This window comes from Grampus griseus (genome assembly GCF_964374135.1).
Source record: "Grampus griseus genome assembly, chromosome: 16".
Lineage (NCBI taxonomy): Eukaryota > Metazoa > Chordata > Mammalia > Artiodactyla > Delphinidae > Grampus > Grampus griseus.
This window is the reverse complement of record NC_139010.1, coordinates 3547242-3573487: the sequence shown is the minus strand read 5'-3', so window position 1 is coordinate 3573487 and position 26246 is coordinate 3547242. Positions and strand designations below refer to the sequence as shown.

At 42.9% G+C, this 26246-nt stretch overlaps 1 protein-coding gene across 4 annotated transcripts in view; it reads right to left on the bottom strand.

Annotated features, from left to right (window-relative positions):
• The window catches only part of RAB4A (RAB4A, member RAS oncogene family), a 95999-nt gene that overhangs the window by 52783 nt on the left and 16970 nt on the right, over nt 1-26246 (bottom strand). For 2 of the 4 annotated variants that reach the window (XM_082674345.1, XM_082674344.1), the window contains exons 2-6: nt 11361-11441; nt 9119-9233; nt 3775-3954; nt 2489-2643; nt 269-364 (exon numbers count right to left, since the gene is read on the bottom strand). In XM_082674345.1, the coding sequence (XP_082530471.1) occupies nt 269-364; nt 2489-2643; nt 3775-3954; nt 9119-9233; nt 11361-11441 (627 nt within the window). Of the gene's footprint in view, nt 1-268; nt 365-2488; nt 2644-3774; nt 3955-9118; nt 9234-11360; nt 11442-26246 lie in introns of those variants that run through there. The other 2 variants (XM_082674346.1, XM_082674347.1) reach the window with 2 other exon arrangements.

Below are 26246 nucleotides of genomic sequence, written 5' to 3'. Positions count from 1 at the left end.
AACAAAGGCTGTGGTTCTAAAAGCAAACGCGCCCTGACACCCTGACTCTGTCCCTTCCGTCACTGGGGCCAAGGAGGCCGCCGTGAAGGAGGCGTGGGCTCCCACCTCAGCCGCGGACAAGACCTTCAAGCCCGTGAGTGGTGACTGCAGGTCGGCGGGGGGAGAGGCCACTCTGACCAAAGTACTCCTGGAAGTACTGAAAAGTGACACTACTGAGCTAGAGAGGAAACGACGCTAAAGGAAAGTTTATTAATGGAAAGCCTTTTACCTGATTCAATTTTGTTAAGTATTTTTCTCGCACACTGTACAAAGGCCTCTTCCACGTTCTCCCCGGTTAGTGCGCTCGTTTCCAGAAACATCAGCTCTAAAATCGACATCAAACAAAACACGAAGCCATATTTAGAAGACAATCACAATTATTCGATTCATAACTGCCAGCTTACTACACTCCTAGAATAACAGACGAAACAAATTTAGTACTTAAAGCCAGGTATTTCTGCAAATATGAAATCAATAAATGTCAAAATATTTTTTTAAATATTAGAAGAAATCTAACTTTTTCCGAAAAGTAACTAGTATTTTGTGCTAGCACTTAAATGTGTTGAAGAAACTGAGCAAGCAGGACGCTGGTAAGGAAGCAGGCTGGCTGAAGGCACCTGGCCGTTGATATAAGACAAAGTAGCAATTGCCTTTCCAATAGTCTCCACGTCACCACAGATACAACCTACAAGTGCTGACATCTGGTGTGCCGCCCTGACAGTGAGGGGATCTTCCACGAACGAGCCCTCTTCTTATGCACCAGCTGGTGACTCATGCAGCAGAAGGCTGCTCTCCTTGCTTTTGGGAGCAAACCACCTCTCCAGACCCTTGTTTCCTTCCTTGTAAAAATGAGTTTCACTTAAATGACAGATAAATTCCTTTCGACCTTTAACATTCTAAGAGTGCATGTTTCTAAACAGCTTCTTTACAAACTCATGAAGGCTTCTGTTTATTTTCCTAGCAGAAACCCTGCTCGTTTCTGAGAGTGTAAGTGGGTGGTCCTGGAGTCCAACTGAAAGGTGATAGTAGGATATTTTAGTTGTTGATTGCTTCCAAAAATTGAAGTTATTTTAAAATGTCTGAATTCTTTTTTTTTAAACCTAAGCTATGTTTTTCTAAGTATCTTTTTTCTTTTTTTGTGAGATAAGTGGTTTTTTTTTTACATCTTTATTGGAGTATAATTGCTTTACAATGGAGTGTTAGTTTCTGCTTTATAACGAGGTGAATCAGTTATACATATACATATGTTCCCATATCCCCTCCCTTTTGCGTCTCCCTCCCTCCCACCCTCCCTATCCCACCCCTCTAGGTCACAAAGCACTGAGCTGATCTCCCTGTGCTATGCAGCTGCTTCCCACTAGCTATCTACCTTACGTTTGGTAGTGTATATATGTCCATGCCACTCTCTCACTTTGTCCCAGCTTACCCTCCCCCCTCCCCATATCCTCAAGTCCATTCTCTAGTAGGTCTGCGTCTTTATTCCCGTCTTACCCCTAGGTTCTTCATGACATTTTTTTTCTTAAATTCCATATATATGTGTTAGCATACGGTATTTGTCTTTCTCTTTCTGACTTACTTAACTCTGTATGACAGACTCTAGGTCCATCCACCTCATTACAAATACCTCAATTTTGTTTCTTTTTATGGCTGAGTAATATTCCATTGTATATATGTGCCACATCTTCTTTATCCATTCATCCGATGATGGACACTTAGGATGTTTCCATCTCCTGGCTATTGTAAATAGAGCTGCAATGAACATTTTGGTACATGACTCTTTTTGAATTATGGTTTTCTCAGGGTATATGCCCAGTAGTGAATTCTTCTCGTTCAGCTGTCTATAAGCAACCATTAATTTTACGTGTCATCCTTATGTATTCTCTACGGAAATTCAGAGAAGTTTCAAAGGCATCTTTAGCCAAATGACTTAAATTTAATGTAAGTGAAATACAGCCAATTAGTCCAGTATGTCTTCTACTGCTTCCCTTTCTATTTACGTCTAATATTTCACTAACTTAGCTTCAAATTCCATTTTATAAAAGATGACATCATCTGATTAGGGCCTTTAAAGATTGTTATAAATTTCACTTTAAACCAAGACCTGTGATATCAAAGATCCTAGACTGAAAAGTCACCACAGAATGCTAAGAGATTAGCTTTTAGCATCATAGTAACCTTTTTTTTTTTTGGCCACACCACGCGGCATGCGGGATCTTAGTTCCCTGACCGGGGATGGAACCTGCGCTCCCTACAGTGGAAGCACAGAGTCTGAACCGCTGGACCACCAGGGAAGTCCCTCATCATAGTAACCTTCGTGGGCAGAATGCAATAGGGTGAGACTATGTTAAATGCATCTAATGCACAGTGAAAACAACAGGAGGTTCCACACTTCCTAACTACGGCTGCGTCTTAAACCTCCAGCAGGTGTGACAGGTGCAAGGCCACTTGCCATTTTCCTGAGCAAACCGGGAGGCTTCTAGGAAAGTGACTTCCCGATCGGGGTCCAGGTCCTTCTTGTTCCCACAGAGGATGATGACGATGCTCTGACTCGCGAGCATTCTGGCATCTGTTAACCAATTAGTAAGCGCATTGTAGGTTTCTCGGCTGCGTAATATAAGATTGTGAAAATAGCACATGTATTTTATAAAGCTAGCAACTCTTTCCAGTCACTCACACCACTCACAGCGCTTCTACACACGCAGGGCAACGCCCACAACCTTTAAGGTGACTCAGATGACCTGGATGCCCCAGGGGCACACCACACCAACAAGGTGCATTTCATCCTGTTGCCATGGAAATGAGGCAACAAGTCAGAAGCTTGCTGTCTGTCGTCTGCCCAAGCAGGGTATTTACTGGGCTCTCGGTTCCTGCAACATGCGAGCAGGACCTAAGGCTAACTGCTGCCACTCAGTGGATCCGTGTGACGTGCTGGTACTTCGCTTCACACGAATTTAACACACTGATTCTCTGTAAGGACTCTGTGACACAGACTCTTATTATCTCCTGTTTCCACAAGAAACTTGAGGCCCAGAGAGACTAAGTTGCCCAAAGTCACACAAGCAGCCAGTGGCAGAGCCAGGACTGGGTCAGGTGCATCCACCTTCAGGACTGTTTTCAGCCCTCATCTATCTAAGGATAAAACCCTCGTATATTCTAAGGACTGATCGAGGAACTGAATTTTAAATTTAATTGTGATACCTGGGTGATAGCTACACGCAGGACAGTGCACTCAGATCCTTACAATGGGCCAAGAGCTCTATGTGAACCAAATCAACCGCCCAACAACCTCACGAGTATTACGTGGTCATTACTCCATGGAACAGACAAGGAAACTAAAGTCCAGACAGCGGAGCACCTCGCCGGAGGACTCACACCGCTGGTGACGGCAAGTGGGCTTTGAACCCAGGCCGTCCCAGCCTAGAGCCTGTGCTTGATGGAGGTCCGTTACTTCTAATAATTTACCACACGCAAAGCTTCACTTTGCAAACCTTAAGGAAAGCATCAAAACACCATGTTAAGAAACATAATGACACTGGGGTGCTTATCTATCTGAAGCTTGGGAACATGCTGCTTTACGTGGTAAAGTGGTGGAAGGGGCTGCTTCGAAAACGCCCAAGACCCCCAGGGAAAGGGCTGAGGGGCTTCCCGCCCCACAGCCCCGCCACCGACGTGCCCAGCACACCCGCGGGGAGGCTCGGACCTCGGGGACCACAGGCCAGCGAGGGGTGTCATTACCTGGTGATGTCATAGACGAGTAGCGCCCCTGCCGCACCCCTGTAGTAGCTTCTCGTCACAGACCTGGAAGAGTCACAGGCTTTCACTTTCCACCACGCAGAGCCCGTACCGCTGGGCACCATCTTCCCACACAAAACACCCATTTTTGCCTTGGAAACCACAACATAGGGACGGAGGTGGCTTTAAAGAGAAATGATTCAAAGTTATCTGAACATGGGCCTGAAGGGCTGTCCTGCCTGAAATCGTATCACAGGAGCGACAGGGAGGTGGGGACGTGAGGCTGGGATGAGTGTCATCCTCCCTGGAGGGCATGAGGCTGCCCCACACAACTGAGGGTGCCTTTGAGAACGTCGGGGGAGGGGCAGAAAGGGGGCATCACAGAGTCCCAGGGCACGAAGCCCTCGGCAGCCCCTCTGCTTGCCCGGGATCCGTGCCTTCCTGTGGACGAGGGGCCGCGCGTGGCTGCACCCCCCACGCCCGGCCGCGCGGCCTCACCTGTCTTCAGCGAGCCCCCACCCGAGCGCATCTCGCCCGTTTCCGCAAGCTCCAGGATTTCTCCTGCAGTAACACACCTTCTCCCCTGCATCTCGACTCTCTCCCCGCGAAGACTTCCCCACTCACAGAATACAATGGGCTCCGGCACCTCCCATCTTGGACGAGAGCCAGGCAGGCGGTGCTAGGCTCCCGCTGCCGTCCCATCGTCCCATCGTGGGCCCCTCGCGCACCCACGTGTCTCAGGGGCTGCTTCGCCAGCACCGCCTCCTCCTGCCCCGTGGACCCCGCGGCACCTGCCCTCCTCTGCTGCCTGGACCCCTCCCCCCGCCCCCAGGCCGCAGCCCCACTCCCTTCCAGTCTCCTCTCACACCAGCTACTCCGGACCGCAGGTCCTGGAGCTCCTTCCCCCAGGCTGGGTCCTGGGCTCTCCCTTTTTTTTACATCTTTATTGGAGTATAATCGCTTTACAATGGTGTGTTAGTTTCTGCTTTATAACAAAGTGAATCAGCTATACATATACATATGTCCTCATATCCCCTCCCTCTTGCATCTCCCTCCCTCCCACCCTCCCTATCCCACCCCTCTAGGTGGTCGCAAAGCACCGAGCTGATCTACCTGTGCTATGCGGCTGCTTCCCACTAGCTGTTTTACGTTTGGTAGTGGATATACGTCCATGCCACTCTCTTTTCTCCCAACGCTCTCAACTCCGGTTTAATCCTCAGCTCAGCCTACTTCTGTAAGAGCCATCCACCAGCCCGGCAACTCCGTGTGACCACAATGCACACGTCACAGTCAACATCTCAGGCAGAACTCTGGCTCCTGGCCTACAGGCCCCTCCGGGAGGCGGCCCCACCACCCACTCTGTTTACACAGCCAGGAATCTCTCCACCCACTCTGTGCCCATCACAAAGTGATGTGACGCAACGTGTCCCACAGTGGACACATCCGTCAGGACCCGTCTCACCAACTGGTCAGGTCCTACACCGTGCATGTCTCTACACCTTCACCAGCACCGTCCTGATCCGAACCACCAGCTCTGCCTGGAGCCCTGCCACGCGCGTCCCCTCTGTCACCTGTGGCCCTCAGCCCCTCCTCCAGGTCTTCCTCGAGGCCTGCAAGGTCCTGGTGCTCAGGGACTGGGGCTCAAGTTCAACCCCCAATGGTCAGTGATCGAATCGATCGTGCCTACGGACTGGAACCTCCCTAAGGACCCCTAAGAAATGGGGCTCAGACAGCTCCCGCCACCTCCCTGTTCCCCAGGCTGGGGTCTTCCTCTCATGGTTCTTCCCTTGTGCTGGTGAAGCATATCCTCCTGAAGTTTCTAAGGGAGAACATACGAAAGACAACCTTTGTTTCCCTCCATTCTTGTATAACTGAAGGTATTTCTGATTTTATTCTCACACTTAATGGAGAGTTTGGCTGAGTTCAGAAGTTTAGGTTGGAAAAAATTTTTCATGTTGAGTTTTGAAGGCAAGGCTTTAGTTATCTTCTAGCTTCCAAGCGTTGCTGCTGAAGAGTCCGGTGCAATTCTCATTTTCGATTCTTGATATGTGATTTGCTCTTCCCTCTTGGAATCTTTTGGCATCTTCACTTCATCCCTGGTGTTGTGAAATTTTATGTGGCAGACCTGGTCTGGATTTTTCCCCCCTCATCTGTGTTTGGTGTAAGGTGGAATCTTACAGAGTCTCATTCCTCTAGTGGAAAATGTTCTTCGATTGTTTCTTTTACTCTTCTGTCTTCGGGAAGGCTTAACTGGTAAGGCCTTGAGCTTCCTGGACTGACTCTGTATGATTTCTTATGTTGTCTCTTTTTTTTTTTTTGCGGTACGCGGGCCTCTCACTGTTGTGGCCTCTCCTGTTGCGGAGCACAGGCTCCGGACGCGCAGGCTCAGCGACCATGGCTCAGGGGCCCAGCCGCTCCACGGCATGTGGGATCTTCCCGGACCGGGGCACGAACCCGTGTCCCCTGCATCGGCAGGCGGACTCTCAACCACTGAGCCACCAGGGAAGCCCTTATGTTGTCTCTTCCCTTTCTCATCTCAAGTTTACCGTTTCACTTTCTGGAAGGGCACTACTTTATTTAATATATTATTTTAATTTTGCTCTTTTTAAATTATAAGTTTGTTCTCATTCCCTGAATGCAATATCTACTCTTATTGGTGAGGATACTGTAGTTTTAGTTTCTGTCTATTCCCCGAAAGTTACTATTTTCTTTATTTCGGGCTCTTTCTCTTATCCTAAAAACTTTCGTCAAGTGTCTGCTGATCCTTGGTTGATCATTTATATTCAAGAACAAGGATGCCAAACTCTAAAAGACGCTCTTTATGTGTGGGCTGTTCACTGTGAGATGGCTGGACAGAAACTGGGCTATTTCATTGGGGAACCAAAATGTTAGTATCTTTAAGCCTTTTCTTTGGGGCTATTTTTCTGCAGATAAGAATCGTTTCTCCTGCCTGAGACATACACACTTGGCTGCCAGCAGCTAAGGAAGAGGTGGGGGAAGAGGGTGAGGGTCAGCAGACTTTCACTTAATTTCCGTCTTTCTGGTCCTTGCCTCACTCATCCCTGCCCTCGGCTGGGCCTCTACTTTTAGTTTTTAGAGGAACCTCCATACTGTTCTCCATAGTGGCTGCATCAACTTACATTCTCACCAACAGCACAGGAGGGGTTCCCTTTTCTCCACACCCTCTACAGCATTTATTTTTTGTAGACTTTTTGATGTTGGCCATTCTGACCAGTGTGAGGTGGTACCTCACTGTAGTTCTGATTTGCATTTCTCTAATAATTAGTGACATTGAGAATCTTTTCATGTGCCTGTTGGCCAACTGTATGTCTTCTCTGGAGAAATGTCTATTTAGGTCTCCTGCCCATTACTTGATTGGGTTGTTTGGTTTTTTTTGATATTGAGCTGCATGCTGTTTGTATATTTTGGAGATTAATCCTTTGTCAGCTGGTTCGTTTGCAAATATTTCTCCCATTCTGAGGGTGGTCTTTTTGTCTTGTTTATGGTTTCCTTTGCTGTGCAAAAGCTTTTAAGTTTAATTAGGTCCCATTTGTGTATGTTTGCTTTTATTTTCATTATTTAAGGAGACAGATCAAAATAGATATTGCTGCTATTCATGCCAATGAGCATTCTGCCTCTGCTTTTCCTGCAGGAGTTTTACAGTACCTGGTCTTACATTTAGGTCTTCAATCCATTTTGAGTTTATTTTTGCATATGGTGTTAGGGAGTGTTCTAATTTCATTCTTTTACATGTAGGTGTCCAGTTTTCCCAGCACCACTTATCGAAGAGACTGTCTTTTCTCCATTGTATATTCTTGCCTCCTCTGTGGAAGATTAATTAACCATCGGTGTGTGGGTTTATTTCTGGGCTTTCTATTCTGTTCCACTCACCCATATGTCCATTTTTCTGCCAGTACCACACTGTTTTTTTTTTTAAATAAGAAAGTCCTTCTAAGTCTGTCCAAGGTACTTTCTCTTTTTTAAAAAATTAATTTATATATTTATTTATTTATGGCTGTGTTGGGTCTTCATTGCTGAGCGTGGGCCTTCTCTAGTTGCAGCGAGTGGGGGCTACTCTTCGGTGTGGTGTGTGGGCTTCTCATTGCGGTGGTTTCTCTTGTGGCAGAACACAGGCTCTAGGTGTGCAGGCTTCAGTAGTTGTGGCACGTGGGCTCAGTAGTTGTGGCTCGCAGGCTCAGTAGTTGTGGCTCGCAGGCTCTAGAGCGCAGGCTCGGTAGTTGGTGGCACACGGGCTTAGTTGCTCCGCGGCTTGTGGGATCTTCCCAGACCAGGGCTCGAACCCATGTCCTCTGCATTGGCAGGCAGATTCTTAACCACTGCGCCACCAGGGAAGTCCTATCACGCTGTTCTGATTACAATAGCTTTATAGTAATACTGTCTGAAGTCTAGTTATGATACTTTTTTTTTTTTTTTTGCGGTACGCGGGCCTCTCACTGTTGTGGCCTCTCCCGTTGCGGAGCACAGGCTCCGGACGCGCAGGCTCAGCGGCCTCGGCTCACGGGCCCAGCTGCTCCACGGCATGTGAGACCTCCCGGACCGGGGCACGAACCCAGATCTCCTGCATCGGCAGGCGGACCTCTCAACCACTGCGCCACCAGGGAAGCTCTAGTTACGATACTTTTGAAGCAAACAATTATTGAGCATTTAAAATATTATACCTGACTTTAAGTGAAATGCTTGCACTGGGATTGAGTTTTATTTAACTGCATTTTGTAACTGTGAATATCTGTTCTGTTTGACTTTCTGTATCTATTCAAAAAAACACAACTAAAATATTAATCTACTTTCCTGCTTTAGTAGTTACAGAATATCAAACATGGAACCTATCTGCTGTGGACTGTGGTCATCATTCCAAACGTCGATCATGACTTCAGCGTAATGCAAGTGCTGAGGAGAGAATATTCTGTGGAATGTTTTAATGTAAAGCAAAACCAACCCCCAAAGAGGTTTTAAAAAATTCTCCTTTTAAAGTGAAATACAGAGAAAAGTTGTTTGTGCTACTACTTTGCCTTGATTTTAATCCAGAAGTAATGTGTGGAATATGCAATGCCACGACCTCCTAATGCACCCACTAGGTCCCAAAGAATAAATTCGCCTCCAAATTAGGACGCGTGCACTCGGAAGAGATTCTAACGTATTCTTTCGTAAATCAATGCTGTGTGGAGAAAAACTGACTTTTAGCTTGTCTTAAAGCTTCCAGAGGTGAACTTTCTAAAATCTGTGAGGGTGCGGGGAGGGAGGAGGGGACCACATACATTATGAGAATATAATTGATTATTTCAAACCCACTTTTCAAATATTTTTATTAAGTTAGAGAAAAAGCTACCTGAATCGCTCTTGGCCTGCCGTGTCCCATATCTGTAACTTTACATATTTACCACCAACATTTATTATCTTTGAGCCAAATTCCACTCCTATTGTGTGATTTGAGTCATCTTTGACTGAAAAAGAAAAAGAAATTTTATTTTAGAACATTAGGGAAACAGGCTTATAGATTTATACAAGTAACACTGAAATCAAGAGTGCTGTCAATGGAAAATGTAATTTACTGTCGCCATTCATTTCTCCAACAGTCAGATGCTAATAAGCGCTCACTGTTTTAAACAGAATACACAGAGTTCCTGTTCTCAAGGAGACAATAAAGCTTCTTCTCAAAACACCTAAACAAGCCATGTATTTGAAGCTGAGGCTTGGTGGCCACGCCATGTAAGACCACATCTACCTGACCACCGCTAAGGTTCTCGTGAATGGCAACTGCACAAAATACTGGGTACCATCTTGGAGGGCTTACTGCCCAGTGACAGACTGCAACTTGGCCAACGATAGTTTCAACTATTCGGACGAACATTCTAAAGAAACAGAAGTAAAGGGAAGGAGAGGCACCGTGGCCCAAGAAAGAAACTTGATGCTCACCCAAGATTAAGGGAAAAAGAAGAAAAGATAGAGTAAAAAACTCAGAACACACCCCAAACCAAGACCTCTATGCACATTACAGCTCTTGAGTTTCATGAACTCGAGTATTGTGTGTGGCAATCATTTGGAATGAATTTGCTGGAGAAATCAATACTGTCTGAATGGGCAGGGAGGTTGGCAAAATAAGTACTTTGCTAAACCCAACTGGAATAAGCTGTCTTATAAAAGAAAATTTCTGTGATGTGAAAGGAAAAGAAAAAACAAATATCCTGGCTACACAGTCCATGGACTGGTTTATATTTTATAACTATAGGATAAAATTTAATTGTACCAGAAACCAGGGCGCCATCTGACAGCTGTGTTTGTTCATTGCTCCCTGGGGGCCTGGGGGACCAAAGGGTCTGATTCCAGCAGCTTGTCTCAGGCCCAGACAGTGCAGACCGGCGTGGACATCCGCTGGTGCCCAGCTACTGGGCCAGCCTGGCGGGAGAAGCCTTCGAAGGCAGTAACGAAAGGCCAAGGGCATCCTGATTAAGACACAGCTACGAGAGCAATACAGTGAAGCCTCCTTACATCATTACTGTGGTCGTGAGGGGTGAGGGGAGGATGTGCAGGGAGAGTGTCCGCCGAGGCCGGGCACCTGGCCCAGCGTCCCCTCTTCTGGGACGGAACAATGCAAAGTCTGGGTAACTCGTACAGAACCCCAGGCCGCCCAGCGGGTGAACGCCTGTCAATTCAAGAGGGGCTGAGCCACGCTGGGTCCGTGTCACTACATGAAGGTTCCAACAAGCTCCTGGTCGATGGAAATGGAAGCAGCAGAAAACACTTCTAGAATCTTATTCTTCAGAGCTCTTTCCCAGGACACCCTTTGCTGCCTCTGTCTCCACCGCCCGCCACCTAATGCATCTCACGCATTCTTACTTAAGAGGCGCTTCATTAAGTGAGATTAATTTTCTGTGCTCGGGCCTTCACCTGACTACCTCTAGATAGACAGGTCATTCTCCACAATTCTTTCCATTACTATATAAGCACGGCTTAATTTAAGGGCCTTTCAAACCTACCATCTTTTACAGTAGCTTGGAATACAAAATTCAACCTCTCTCACCAACACAGGGCAAGTCAACGGCACAAGATATTTTCTGTGGTCGAAAGGCCTGGGTTTGAGTCTAACATGCACCGTTCCTAGGTGACCATCCCAAGTGCACACACCAAGTCCTGTAAACCTGTTTATTTACCTGTAAAACAGGACTGATGACGATAGCTGCCTTAAGGACAATACAAGGCCGCTGGGGAGCAAATGCTATCTTATCCAAAATGTACAACTAGGGTTCTCGGGCCACTCCTGCCAGGAAACAGAATTCCACAGCATCATACTGTATTTTAGTGTCTGGAAAATGTACAGGACAACGCACTACATAATGAACAATGACCCACTACGCAACTGAAATGCTAAATAAAAAATCAGATTACTAAACGTTTAATAACATAAACTTTTTATGCCATTTAAAAATATTTTTAAACTATGACATTTTCCCTGGAAACGTATTCGGAAGTTTTGTCCTAAACAAATCTGCACAGGAGTGCGCTCTCGGGGGAAGACATGAAACAAGAAACAAGAAAGAAGCAAGAAACACTGACCATGTGACGTCACTTACATTTGTTTTCAATAAACTGATGAAGCAAGCAAGACTTGCCGGTCCCCGCGTTCCCAATAACCAAGAATTTAAACAAAAAATCTGAAAAACAGAAAGAGACCGTGAAACAGAACTTTAGAGCAGGTGCCGCGAACTTAGACTACAATCATAAAATTTAATGAAATCTCAGTTAATATAAAAAAGAGGTAACTGAATATTTTGTGAAAATGGCAATAAACACACTGACTTACCTTTCCAACTTTTCGATACATGGCTTATATGCTAACCCAGTGCCTTTTCAAACTGCTCTGGGGACAATTTCTTTTGATACTGGAAGTTTGAAAACTCCTCTTGTAATGACTGAAATCTCTTTGCTATTCAAATAAATACACACACAGTGACAAGCAAAAATCGCCTAGAAATTGCCATTTTTCTGTACAAAAGAAAAAACCTGGTAGACTTATAGGCTTTGAGAAGTCCACTCCTTTCTTCTTTCACAAACAGGTATAAGTTTTCCCTGCACTTGCAGACTTCTGTGGCCTTGCCTTCATTCCTGTGTCTATGACCTTTGGGAAGGCCGGCCTAAGCCCAGGGGTTTGGGTCAGTACTCTGCATGTGATATTTGTCCCATTCAATATAGAGAGAGCTCTTCACTTCTTCTTTACACAGAGGAATAGATTTAATTTGGGATCCTACTTTCCATAAACTGGAACTAGAGGCTTCTAGAATGGAATCTGTGAATCGGAATGATGGGGCCTCGGTAGCCTGACACTGGCTTGGTGATTCCTTTTGCTTTTTCTGTTGGCGAAGAACTCTAGTTGTGTTCAGCCTAGCGCTGCAGGCACCAAGCCCCTCTCCACCCTCACACTTTGACCCCGACCCGTCTGCTGACCCCCGGCTGCCAGGCTCAGCCCGTGGCCCTGAAGGGCCTGCTCCACATTCCTGGTTCTGTCGGGGGCACCTCTGAAGGTGTCACCTCCACACTCCTGTTTCAGACCCGACCATGCGCTCCCAGCCCTGGTTCCTTCCCCCCCACCACCCACCCAGCGAAGCACAAACGGTCAATTTGTTTGCTGGTGCTTGGTCCAGCCCTGTTCCTAAGAATTACATTCCTGATCACCCAAAGGTCAAGCCTATTCAACCTCTCGTGCTTTTCAAATAGTTACAGGCAATGAAACTTGCAGGCTAGTGCTATTCACAATTGTTAGCATTTAAAAATACCTACAGTTTTATGCACCTCACTGCCTGTTTTGAAAGCATGCCACACCAGTGTTCATAACTAGTCACAGTCGCCAGAAGATGGAAGCCACCCAAATATCCATTGACAGATCAACGATAAACAAAATGTGGTACACACGTGCATTGGAATATCATGCAGCCTTAAAAAGGAAGGAAATTCTGATACAGGCTACAACATGGATGACCTTTGATTGTGCTAAGTGAACTAAGCCAGTCACTAAGGGAGAAATACCAGAAGAGTCCATTTATATGAGGTACCCAGGGTGGTCGAACTCACAGAGACAGAACGTAGAAGGCTGGCTGCGAGGAGGCTGGGAGAGGGGAAATGGGGAGTCAGGGTTCAATGGATATGCGTATCGGTTTGAGAAGATGAAAAAGTTCTGGAGATGGATGGCGGCGACAGTTGTACAACAATGTGAAGGTACTTAAAGCCACTGAACTGTTGATTTTAAAATGACAAATCTCATGCTATGTGTATTTTACCACACATACAAAATAAAATACGCAAGTCTCATCATCGTCACTGAACAGCTTTCACAGCCCAAGAAATTAAGATTGCCAGGTTAAAATGAAAATACTGAAATTTCTCAATCTTGTTCAATATCCTCTTCTATTTAAGAAATAAAGCCCAATACATTACATAGGTTGTAAACACTGGAAGATGAGAACCAGGTAAAGATGCTGCCAATAATATAGGCAAAAGTAAGTCTTGAGAGCAAAAATAATTCATATATACAAATGCGAATGTTTCTCATGTTTTATATGCACATGGTAAAAGGAGTTTCACAAGTCCATCTAATCCTGAAACAAAAACTCACAGATCTAAGCACAGTCTTTGGCTTAATGCTTGTTCCATTATTATTTTCTGCTTTGCAAGTTTTGCTTCAATGGACTCTATTATGGTAATCGCTTTCCACAACTTTTCCAGGTTATACCACAACCTCAACAGGTAAAAGGGTAACATATCAACTGACTTGCACCTTGCTGGACAAAAGACAAGTAAGATGTGTAATTTCCATATGTAAAAATATTTAATTCCTCCAAAAAACTCTTCACACTCTGAATCTTGTAGCTCCAAGAGGTAAGTTTTCATACTTAAATAGAAAACCCTATTTTTGAAAACCCTCTTGGGTTAAACAACTAGAAATGCTGGAAAAAATATATCATATTAAAAAAAGACACATAGCTGACCTTTTAGGAAAGAAAAGGCAATCTCTAGATGCTTGGAACTGGAAAAAGCAGGAGGGGCCCCAGGAGGGTTGTCAGTATTGAGTTTTAACATCTGTGGGACAGGATTCAAGAGTTTGTGCCCATGTGAAGGAAGGAGTAGAGAGCTGAATCTGAACAAGTGAAGGACAGGCTGGAAAAATCCTCTCACCAGCTCAGGAGGACAAGGAACCTTCTCTGACTCTGCCCGACCTCTCAGCAGGATCAGCAGAAAGACATTACGCTCTGAAGATTTATCATGGGCTGGCTCCACAGGTGAGTGTGAAATTCAAACTTAAAAAACATGTCGACAATGAACCTCCAAGTCAAGAAAGTTAAAACAATAAAAATGGCCTTAGAAAGTGATATCAACAGGATGCCTGGAAGATGCAAATGCAGGTCACTCTGGAAGGACACATCCTCAAACCAGGATACATAGGAGACCCATGCTTACAGCTCCTCTGAAGACGAGCAATCCTCACAATCTAAAATTACAAAACATTCAAACAACCCATCGTGAGTGAGTCAGCAATCCAAAGACATGACAATTTCAAGAATTTGATAAAAAAAGAACCTGACAAAGTATACTCAGGATGATTAATACCATAAAAAAGGAACTGAATCCACACGAAAAGATGAATCCATAAAAAATGATATAAAAGAAAAGGTAGATTTCCAGAATGTGTCTGTCTAGAAATAAAAACTGCAGTCATTAAAAATAAATAGTCAGTGGGCGAGTTAAAGAGTAGAATCAACAAAACTAAGGAGAAAATTAGTGAACTGCAATCCAGACTGGAGAAAATTACTAGGAGGCAGAACAGAGACATGAAGAGAGAGAAAATATGAGAGTTTAAGAAAAATGCAGAATTGAAGGAAAAGGTCCAACATATAGGTCTAGTACATATTCTGGAATGGAAAAAAAAAAACCCCAGAGAATGAGGTAGAGTCAATATTAAACTGTAAAAGCAATCAGCAAGAAAGGAAAAACTCCCTATTAAGAAACAAGGTTCCTTAACCCCAAAGGTCACCATCTTCACAGTGTTGGGGCAGGAGCACAAAAACAAGGAACTGTCTAATGTAGAATTCGATGTGCAAAAAATGACCCTTAACACCAAGGTGGCCTTCTGCTTCCAAGAAGATGGAGTAGAAGTACTTTTCCCCATACTGCCTGCTCAGTACAACTTAGAACCCTAGACACTACGTATAAAAGAAACATAAGAAGACTTTGAAAAGTGTAGAGAAGGTGGCAAACTGCCCAGGAATCTTGGGGGCTGAGGAATGACACAGTGATGAGTCCCCTGGGTTTTTCCTTTTCCCTCGTATTTCCCAGACTTGGAGCTGAACAAGCTGGCAGCCTGGAAATGCCAATGGAGGCAGATTTTAAGAAGCCCCAACAAAAGCCTGCTCTCTCAAGTCATCGAACCAGGAAAGGGCAACCCAGCGAGAGAGAAACCTTTTACACAAAGCTGCTCTACTCCAGACAAACACTACAGGAAAAACTGTGGTCTCACGCCACCAATGCCAGCAAAGGCTGAGTGGGGAGCCCGGACCACCACCCTTCCGAGGCTGCAGTGAGGTTCCCTGACGCCCCCAGCAGGGTGGTGTCCCAAGGCCAGGTACGGAGCCACAGTGCCCGTGGGGACATGTGGTTATGGGGTGTGGGAGGCCGGACACCAGGGCTCTCACCCTGGCCCAGCAGTACAAGGAACAGCCCTGGCCCTCCCTGGGTGTCCATGGGAGCTCGGCAGGCAGCCTGGGCTTCCACCTCACCCAGCAGTCACAGAGCAGCGCCCAAGAGCAGAGACGAGTTAAACAAGAGATTTAAATAAAAATCTAAGGTCTCATAACACAATGAAACAATGCCCAGAATTCAAACGGAAATCCTTCATTATATCAAGAACCAGGAAGATCTCAAACAGAAAGAAAAAATATTATCAACAGATTCCAGTGCCAAGATGATAGAGACGTCTGAAAAATCTGACAAAGACTGTAAAGCAGCCATCATGAATGCTTCAACAAGCAATAACAACATGACTGAAACAAATGAAAAGGAGAGATCTTCAGCAAAAAGAAAGGCTTCATAAAGAAAAGGAAGATATAAAGAAGAACCAAATGGACATTCTGGAATTGAAAAATACAATAACTGATGTATGTAGCTCAGTGGATGGACTCAAAACAAAAGGGGACACAGGAAACAATCAGTGAACTGGGCTTCAAAATGATAGAAAATATCTAACCTGAACAACAAACAGAAAATAGCCTGAAAATATATTAATAGAGCCTCATGGAGTTCTGAGATGATAAAAAAAAAAACACAAATCTAACTTTCATGAGTCACAGAAGGAAAGAAAAAAGAGGATGGGTTTGAAAAAGTATTCAAAGAAATAACGGCTGAAAAATTCCTAAATTTGGCAAGACACATAAATCCAGATTCACAAAGCTTACTGAATTCAAACAGCTAGATTCTTCCAAACAAGAGTCCAAATACATCCATGCCAAGATATATAATGAAATTTCTAAAAACTAAAAACAAATAAACAAAAAAAATCTTGAAAGCAGCCAGAGAGAAATGATACCTTACCTACAGGAAAAAAACAATCCAAATGACAACAGATTTCTCATCAGAAACCACTGAGGCCAGAAGTGGCACCAATATTTTTCAAGGGCTGAAAGAAAAGAACTCTCAATCCAGAATCTTATATCCTTATACCCTAAAAATCTCCTAGGATGAAGGAGAGATCCAGACATTCGTAGAGGAAAAAAAGAACTAACAGAATTTGTCACCAACAGATCTACCCTAAAAGATGGCTAAAGGAAGCTTTCTAAACCAAAAGGAAAGGAGTTCCCTGGTGGCCCAGTGGTTAGGATTCCGGCCTTTCACTGCTGGTGCCCGGGTTCAACCCCTAGTTGGGGAACTAAGATCCTGCAAGCTGCACAGCATGGCAAAAAACAAACAAACAAAAAAACCTGAAAGGAAGTGATAAAAGGAATCATGGAACATCATGAAGGAAGGAAGACATGGTAAAGAAAAATATGGGTAATTACAATAGGCTTTTCTTCTTCTCTTCTTGAGTATTCTAAAGTGTGTTTGGGTGTTTAAGCAAAAAATAGTAACACTGTTTGATGTGACTAAATATAAGAGGAGGAAATATTTAAGATGACTATATTACAAGTGGGGGAGGGTGAACGGATGCACAGGTCTACCCCAGAGATACTGCGGGTTCAGTTCCAGACCACTGCAATAAAGCAAAAATCACAATAAAGTGAGTGACACAAATGTTTTGGTTTCCCAGTGCATATAAAGTTATGTTTACACTATCTTGTAGTCTATTAAGTGTGCAATAGCATTCTGTCTAAAAAAACAATGTACATACTTTAATTAAAAAAATACTTTATTGGTAAAAAATGCTAACCATCATCTGAACCTTCAGCAAGTCATAATCTTTTTGCCACAAGAACATCAAAGATCACTGATCACCATAACAAATATAATAATAATAACAAGTCTAAAATATTTTAATTATTACCAAAACATGACCCAGAGACAAAAAAAAGTGAGCAAATGCTGTTGGAAAAATGATGCCAACAGACTTACTCAATGTAGAGTTGCCACAAACTTCAATTTGTAAAAATACACAGTCTCTGTGAAGCACAATAAAACAAGGTATGCCTATAAGAGAAGGCAAGGTTTTTATATTTCACTCGAACGTAAAATGATGACACCAGTAGACTGTGATATGTATATATAATGTGATACCTAGAGCAACCACTAAAAAAGCAATGCAAAGAGATATACTCAAAAACATTATAGGTAAATCAAATGGAATTCTAAAAAATGTTCACATAAACCACAGAAAGACTAGAAAAAGAAAAGAGAAAATGAAAAACAGAACAGAAAGCAAAAATATGAAATGGCAAAAATAAATTCTAATAGATCAATTATATTAAATGTAAACTATATAAATATATCAAGTAAAAGACAAAGATTGGCAGATTAGTTGAAAAAACATGACCCAACTATAAGCTGCCTACAAGAAACTCCCTTCAATTATGATGTTCAGGCAGGGTGAAAGTGAAAGGATGGAAAAAGGTATATCACACAAATATTAATCAAAGTAAATCATTATCATTATCAGCTACAACAGTCTTCAGGGCAAAGGAAATGACCAGAGAAAGAAAGTGTCACTATATAATGAAAAAAGGGTATTCCACCAATAAGACATAGGAAGCCTCAATGTGTGCACCAAAAAACAGAGCTACAAAATACATCAAACTAAAGCTTGATACAACTGAAAGGAGAAACAAACCCACGATTATGGCTGAGACTTCAACACCCCTCTCTCAACACTGATAGAACAACTAGACAGAAAATCAGCAAAGGCACAGAAGAACTCAGCTTAGTCAACCAAGAGGATGGAGTCAACATTTACAGAACACTCTGCCCAACAAGAGCAGGACACATATTCTTTCCAAGGGACAATGGAACGTAAATCAAGATGGACTATACCCTTGGCCATAAAACAAACCTCAACAAATTTAAAGGAATTGAAATCATATAAAATGTGTTTTCCAACCACAAGGGAATCAAACTAGAAATTCATAATATAAAGACAATAGGAAAATCTCCAAATACTTGGATACTAACCAATCCACGTCTAAATAACCCATGATTTAAAGAAGAAGTCTCCTGGGAAATAGAAAAATACACTGAGCTGAATGGAAATGAAAATATAGCTTATCAAGACTGGTGGGTTACAACTAAAGCAATGCTGAAAGGAAAATTCAGAGCACTAAATGCATATATTAGAAAAGAGGAAAAGTCTCAATCAGTTATCTAAGCTCCTACTCTCAAGAACACAGAAAAAGACGAGCAAAATAAGTAAAGCAAGCAGAAGGAAGAAAATAAAGAGCAGACATCAATGAAACTGAAAACAGAAAGACAAAGAAAATCCATAAAACAAAGAACTGGTTCCTTGAAAAGATCATTAAAATTGATAAACCTTTAGCAAAACTGGTGAGTTCAAGGTCTGGGGCAGACCAAGGAAAAAGACAGGACCTTGAGATGGTCACAGCACACACCGCCTTCGTTTGGGTAGCACTTTGACTGGCTGCATGGGAGGGAAGCCAGACAGCACCTGCTAGAGGCCTGTCACAGCCCCAGTGTGTCTAAGCAAAAGTTTGCAGATGAGAGTGTGGCTTCACAGGGTATTCAAAGCAGGCAGCCTCTGAATGGCTAAAAATATGTGTATTGGGGCTATATTTAAAGCACCTGAGTGTGTAAGAATGGAGTTTGGTGCTGGCAAGGCTTTGAACTAACGTCTCAGCTTGCTGTGAAGAACGCCACAGAGAGGCCAACATGAAGGACCATCTTTAACTCATTTATGTAACAAAGACTCACAACAACAACAACAAAGGGAGGACACACAGAGCCAATTTCAGGTCACAGCACTACAGACCCAGCAGGGTAACAAAGGAGTAACAAGAACAGCTCCACATACTTTAATTTGACTTCTTAGATGAGATGGACCCATTCTTCAAAAACACAAAGTAGTACAACTCAGCCAATAAAATAGATAACTTAAATAGCCATATAACTTAAGGAAACTGAATCTGTAATTTTAAAACTAACAAAAAAGAAACATTTAGGCTGGATGGTTTTACTAGAGAATTCTATGAACATTTAAAAAAAGAATCAACACCAGCTCTATATAACATCTTTGAGAAAACTGAAGAGGAGGGAACCCTTCCCTAATTATTTTATGAAGCTAGTATTTCCCTGATACCAAAGCCAGAAAAAGACAGCCTTAAAACAACACAAAGGACAGAGCAGTATCTCTTATGCACATTAACAAAATATTAGCAAAAAGAATTCAGTTTTACATATATAAAAATTATACACTAAGAACAAGTGGGCTTTGTTTCAGGGACGAAAGGCTGTTCAACATTTGAAAATCAATCAATGTAATTTCTCTACTAACAGGCTAAAAGGAAAAATCACACGATTATATCAACTGATGCAGCAGAAGCATTTCGTCAAAGTCAACACTCATTCATGATAAAAACACTCAAAAAAACAAAAAAAGACAGCAACCCAGAGAGGAACTCCCTCAACGGATAAAGAGCATTTAAAAAATTCTACAGCTAACCTTACACTGAGTGGTGAAAGACTGCTTTCCCGCTAAGATCAGGAACAAAGAATGTCCGCTCTCACCACTCTATTCAATATCATACAGTAAGTTCTAGCCAGTGCAGTGAGGCATAAGGAAACAAAGGCACACAGATCAAAAAGGAAAAAATAAAATTGTTCCTATTGGCGGACAATATGATTGTCTACATAGAAAATCCAAGGAATCAAAAAAAAAAACAAAACCGAAAAAACCCAAAACCCTCCTGTAACTGAAAAGTGAGTTCAGCAAGGTCCAGATTGTAGGATATAAAAATCAATCGTATCTCTTCATACTAATGACAAACACATGAGCGTCAAAATTTAAAATATAACACCACTTGCAATCACTGGAAAAAAAAACTCTGGCATAAGTCTAACAAAAACATGTAAAGCGTTTCTATGATAAAAAATACTGCACGATGCTGATGAAAGAAACAAAAGGAAATCTAAATAAACAGAGAGACATACTGTGTTCATGGATTAAAGACTAGACAAAGTAAAGATGCCAATGCATTCCTATTTCTAGCAAGACTTTTTGGTACATAGAGACAAGATTATTCTAAAATTTATATGGAAAGACAAAGGAGCTAGCATAGCAAGAACAATTTTGAAAAAGAAAAACAAAGTGGAAGCAATCACCTTACCTGAGTTATTATGTAACTACAGCAATCACACTGTGAGGGACTGATGGGGGAGACACATAGATCAATGGAACAGACCAGAACTAAGAAGTAGACCTACATTAATACGTCCAAATGCTTTTGAAAGTGCAAAAATCATTTCACAGAAGAAAGTGAGCCTTTTCAACAAATGGTGCTGAAGCAACTGGACATCCATGGGGGGGAAAAAAGAACTTTGACCTAAGCTTCAATCTTATGCAAAATTAACTGAAAATAGATCACGGACTTAAAAGGTAAAACATTACTATGAAACTTTTAGGAAAAAATAGGAGAAGAGCTTCAGGATCTATGGCTAAGCAAAGAGCTCTTAGACTGGACACCAAAAAAAAAAATAAATAAATAAATTAATTAAATTAAATTAAATAAATAAAAATAAAATAAAATCCAGAAAAGGAAAAACTGATAAATCTGACTTCACCAAAATTGAAAAATTTTGCTTTGTAGAAAACCTTGCTAAGAGCATAAAAAGACAAGCTACAGACTGGATGAAAAGATCTGCAAAATATCCAACAAAGGACTAGCATCTAGAATATATTCATCAATTTAAAAAAAACCCTCTCAAAACTCCACAGTAAAAAAATTCAAACAACTCACCATTAGAATTAATAAATGAATTCAGTAAGGTAGCAGGATATAAGATTAAATACATAAATCTGTTGCATTTCTTTACACTAACGATGAAATATCCGAAAGAGAAAGTAAAAAAAAAAAAATCCCATTTAAAATTTCATCAAAAAAATATCTAGGAATAAACTTAACCAAGGAGGTGAAAGACCTATACACTGAAAAATACAAAACATTGATAAAGGAAATTGAAGCTGATTCAAAGAAATGAAAAGATATCCCATGCTCTTGGATTGGAAGAATTAATATTGTCAAAATGTCCATACCACCCAAAGCAATCTATAAATTTAGTGCAATCCCTATCAAATACCCATGACATTTTTCACAGAACAAGAATAACAATCCTGAGATTTATATGGAACCAAAAAAGACCCATAATTGCCAAAGCAATCCCGAGGAAAAAGAACAAAGCTGGAGGCATAACCCTTCCAGACTTCAGACTATACTATAAAGCTATAGTAATCAAAACTGTGGTATTGGCACAAAAACAGACATATAGCCCAATGCAATAGAACAGAGAGGCCAGAAATAAACCTACAGTCAATAAATCTATGACAAAGGAGACAAGAATATACAGTAGAGAAAACAGTCTCTTCAACAAGTGGGGTTGAGAAAGCTGGACAACTACATGTAAATGAAATCAGAACACTCCCTCACACCATATACAAAAATAAACTCAAAATGGTTTAAAGACCTAAATATAAGACATGACACCATAAAACTCCTAGACGAGAACATAGGCAAGACATTCTTGGACATAAATGGTTGCAATATTTTCTTAGAAATAAGAAATAAAAGCAAAAATAAACAAATGGGACCTAATCTATCTTAAAAGCTTTTGCACAGCAAAGGAAACCATCAATGAAATGAAAAGATAACCTACAGACTGAGAGAAAATATTTGCAAATGATGAGACCAACAAGGGGTTAATCTCTAAACTATACAAACAGCTCATGCAGCTTAATATCAAAAAAACAAACAACCCAATCAAAAAATGGGTGGAAGATCTAGATAGACGTTTCTCCAAAGAATACATACAGATGGCCAACAGGCACATGCAAAGATGCTCAGCATCACTGATCATCAGGAAAATGCAAATCAAAACCACAATGAGGTACCACCTCACACTGGTCAGAATGGCCATCACCAAAAAGTCTACAGAAGGGGGCTTCCCTGGTGGCACAGTGGTTGAGAATCTGCCTGCTAACGCAGGGGACACGGGTTTGAGCCCTGGTCTGGGAGGATCCCACATGCCATGGAGCAACTAGGCCCGTGAGCCTGTGCGCCTGGAGCTTGTGCTCGGCAACAAGAGAGGCCGCGATAGTGAGTGGCCCACGCACCGCGATGAAGAGTGGCCCCCGCTTGCCACAACTAGAGAAAGCCCTCGCACAGAAACAAAGACCCAACACAGCAAAAATAAATAAACAAAATTAGTAAACTCCTACCCCCAACATCTTTAAAAAAAAAAAGTCTACAGGAGGAGCTTCAAGACGGCAGAAGAGATCACCTTCCTCCCCACAAATACATCAGAAATACATCTACATGTGGAACAACTCCTACAGAACACCCACTGAATGCTGGCAGAAGACCTCAGACCTCCCAAAAGGCAAGAAACTCCCCACGTACCTGGGTAGGGCAAAAGAAAAATGAATAAACAGAGACAAAAGAATAGGTACGGGACCTGCACCAGTGGGAGGGAGCCGTGAAGGAGGAAAGGTTTCCACACACTAGGAGCCCCTTCGCTGGCGGAGACTGCGGGTGGTGGAGGCGGGAGCTTCGGGGCCGTGGAAGAGAGCGCAGCCACAGGGGTGCAGAGGGCAAAGCGGAGAGATTCCTGCACAGAGGATCGGTGCCGACCAGCACTCACCAGCCCGAGAGGCTTGTCTGCTCCCGCGCCAGGGTGGGCGGGGCTGGGAGCTGAGGCTTGGGCTTCGGTCGGAGCGCAGGGAGATGACTGGGGTTGGTAGTGTGAACACAGCCTGCAGGGGGCTAGTGCGCCACAGCTGGCCGAGAGTCCGGGAAAAGTGTGGAGCTGCCAAAGAGACAAGAGACTTTTCTTCCCTCTTTGTTTCCTGGTGCGCGAGGAGAGGGGATTAAGAGCGCTGCTTAAAGAAGCTCCAGAGACGGGCGCGAGCTGCGGCTAAAAGCGAGGACCCCAGAGACGGGCATGAGACGCTAAGGCTGCTGCTGCTGCCACCGAGAAGCCTGTGTGCCAGCACAGGTCACTATCCACACCTCCCTTCTGGGGAGCCTGGGCAGCCCGCCACTGCCAGGGTCCCGGGATCCAGGGACAACTCCCCTGGGAGAACGCACGGCGGGCCTCAGGCTGGTGCAACGTCACGCCGGCCTCTGCAGCCGCAGGCCCGCCCCGCACTCCGTGCCCCTCCCTCCCCCCGGCGTGAGTGAGCCAGAGCCCCCGAATCAGCGGCTCCTTTAACCCCGTCATGTCTGAGCGAAGAACAGACACCCTCCGGCGACCTACACGCAGAGGCGGGGCCAAATCCAAAGCTGAACCCCGGGAGCTGTGAGAACAAAGAAGAGAAAGGGAAATCTCTCCCAGCAGCCTCAGGAGCAGCGGATTAATCCCCACAATCAACCTGATGTACCTGCATCTGTGGAATACCTGAACAGACAACAAATCATCCCAAATTGAGGAGGTGGACTTTGGGAGCAACGATATATACATTTTTCCCCCTTTTTCTCTTTTTGTGAGTGTGTATGCTTCTGTGTGTGATTTTGTCTGTACAGCTTTGCTTTTACCATTTGTCTGTTTTTTTTATTACTTAAAAATTTTTTTTCTTAATAATTATTATTTTTAATAACTTTATTTTATTTTACTTTATTTTATCTTCTTTCTTTCTTTCTTTTTTTCCTCCCTTTTATTCTTAACCGTCTGGAGGACAGGCTCTTGGTGCTCCAGCCAGGAGTCAGTGCTGTGCCACTGAGGTGGGAGAGCCAAGTTCAGGACACTGGTCCACAAGAGACCTCCCAGCTCCACGTAATGTCAAATGGCAAAAATCTCCCAGAGATCTCCATCTCAACGCCAAGACTCAGCTCCACTCAATGACCAGCAAGCTACAGTGCTGGACACCCTATGCCAAACAACTAGCAAGACAGGAACACAACCCCATCCATTAGCACAGAGGCTGCCTAAAATCATAATTAAGGCCACAGACACCCCAAAACACACCACCAGATGTGGACCTGCCCACCAGAAAGACAAGATCCAGCCCCATCCACCTGAACACAGGCACTAGTCCCCTCCACCAGGAAGCCTACAGAACCCACTGAACCAACCTTAGCCACTGGGCCAGACACCAAAAACAATGGGAACTACGAACATGCAGCCTGTGAAAAGGACACCCCGAATGCAGTAAGTTAAGCAAAATGAGAAGACAGAAAAACACAAAGCAGATGAAGGAGCAAGGTAAAAACACATCAAACCTAACAAATGAAGAGGAAATAGGCAGTCTACCTGAAAAAGAATTCAGAGTAATGATAGTAAAGATGATCCAAAATCTTGGAAATAGAATGGAGAAAGTACAAGAAACGTTTAACAAGGACCTAGAAGAACTAAAGAGCAAACAAACAGTGATGAACAGGCAGAAGAACGGATCAGTGACCTGGAAGATAAAATAGTAGAAATAACTACTGCAGAGCAGAATAAAGAAAAAAGAATGAAAAGAATTGAGGACAGTGTCAGAGACCTCTGGGACAACATTAAACGCACCAACATTCAAATTATAGGGATCCCAGAAGAAGAAGAGAAAAAGAAAGGGACTGAGAAAATATTTGAAGAGATTATAGTTGAAAACTTCCCTAATATGGGAAAGGAAATAGTTAATCAAGCCCAGGAAGTGCAGAGAGTCCCATACAGGATAAATCCAAGGAGAAACATGCCAAGACACATACTAATCAAACTATCAAAAATTAAATACAAAGAAAAAATATTAAAAGCAGCAAGGGAAAAACAAGAAATAACCCATAAGGGAATCCCCATAAGGTTAACAGCTGATCTTTCAGCAGAAATTCTGTAAGCCAGAAGGGAGTGGCAGGACATATTTAAAGTGATGAAGGAGAAAAAACTACAACTAAGATTACTCTACCCAGCAAGGATCTCATTCAGATTTGATGGAGAAATTAAAACCTTTACAGAGAAGCAAAAGCTAAGAGAATTCAGAACCACCAAACCAGCTTTACAACAAATGCTAAAGGAACATCTCTAGGCAGGAAACACAAGAGAAGGAAAACACCTACAATAATAAACCCAAAACAATTAAGAAAATGGTAATACGAACATACATATCGATAATTACCTTAAATGTAAAAGGATTAAATGCTCCAACCAAAAGACATAGACTGGCTGAATGGATACAAAACCAAGACCCATATATATGCTGTCTACAAGAGACCCACTTCAGACCTAGGGACACATACAGACTGAAAGTGAGGGGATGCAAAAAGATATTCCATGCAAATGGAAATCAAAAGAAAGCTGGAGTAGCAATTCTCCTACCAGACAAAATAGACTTTAATACAAAGACTATTACAAGAGACAAAGAAGGACACTACATAATGATCAAGGGGTCAATCCAAGAAGAAGATATAACAATTGTAAATATTTATGCACCCAACATAGGAGCACCACAATACATAAGGCAAATACTAACAGCCATAAAAGGGGAAATCGACAGTAACACAATCATACTAGGGGACTTTAACACCCCACTTTCACCAATGGACAGATCAACCAAAATGAAAATAAATAAGGAAACACAAGCTTTAAAGGATACATTAAACAAGATGGACTTAATTGATATTTATAGGACATTCCATCTAAAAACAACAGAATACACATTCTTCTCAAGTGGTCATGGAACATTCTCAAGGACAGATCATATCTTGGGTCACAAATCAAGCCTTGGTAAATTTAAGAAAATGGAAATTGTATCAAGTATCTTTTCTGACCACACTGCTATGAGACTAGATATA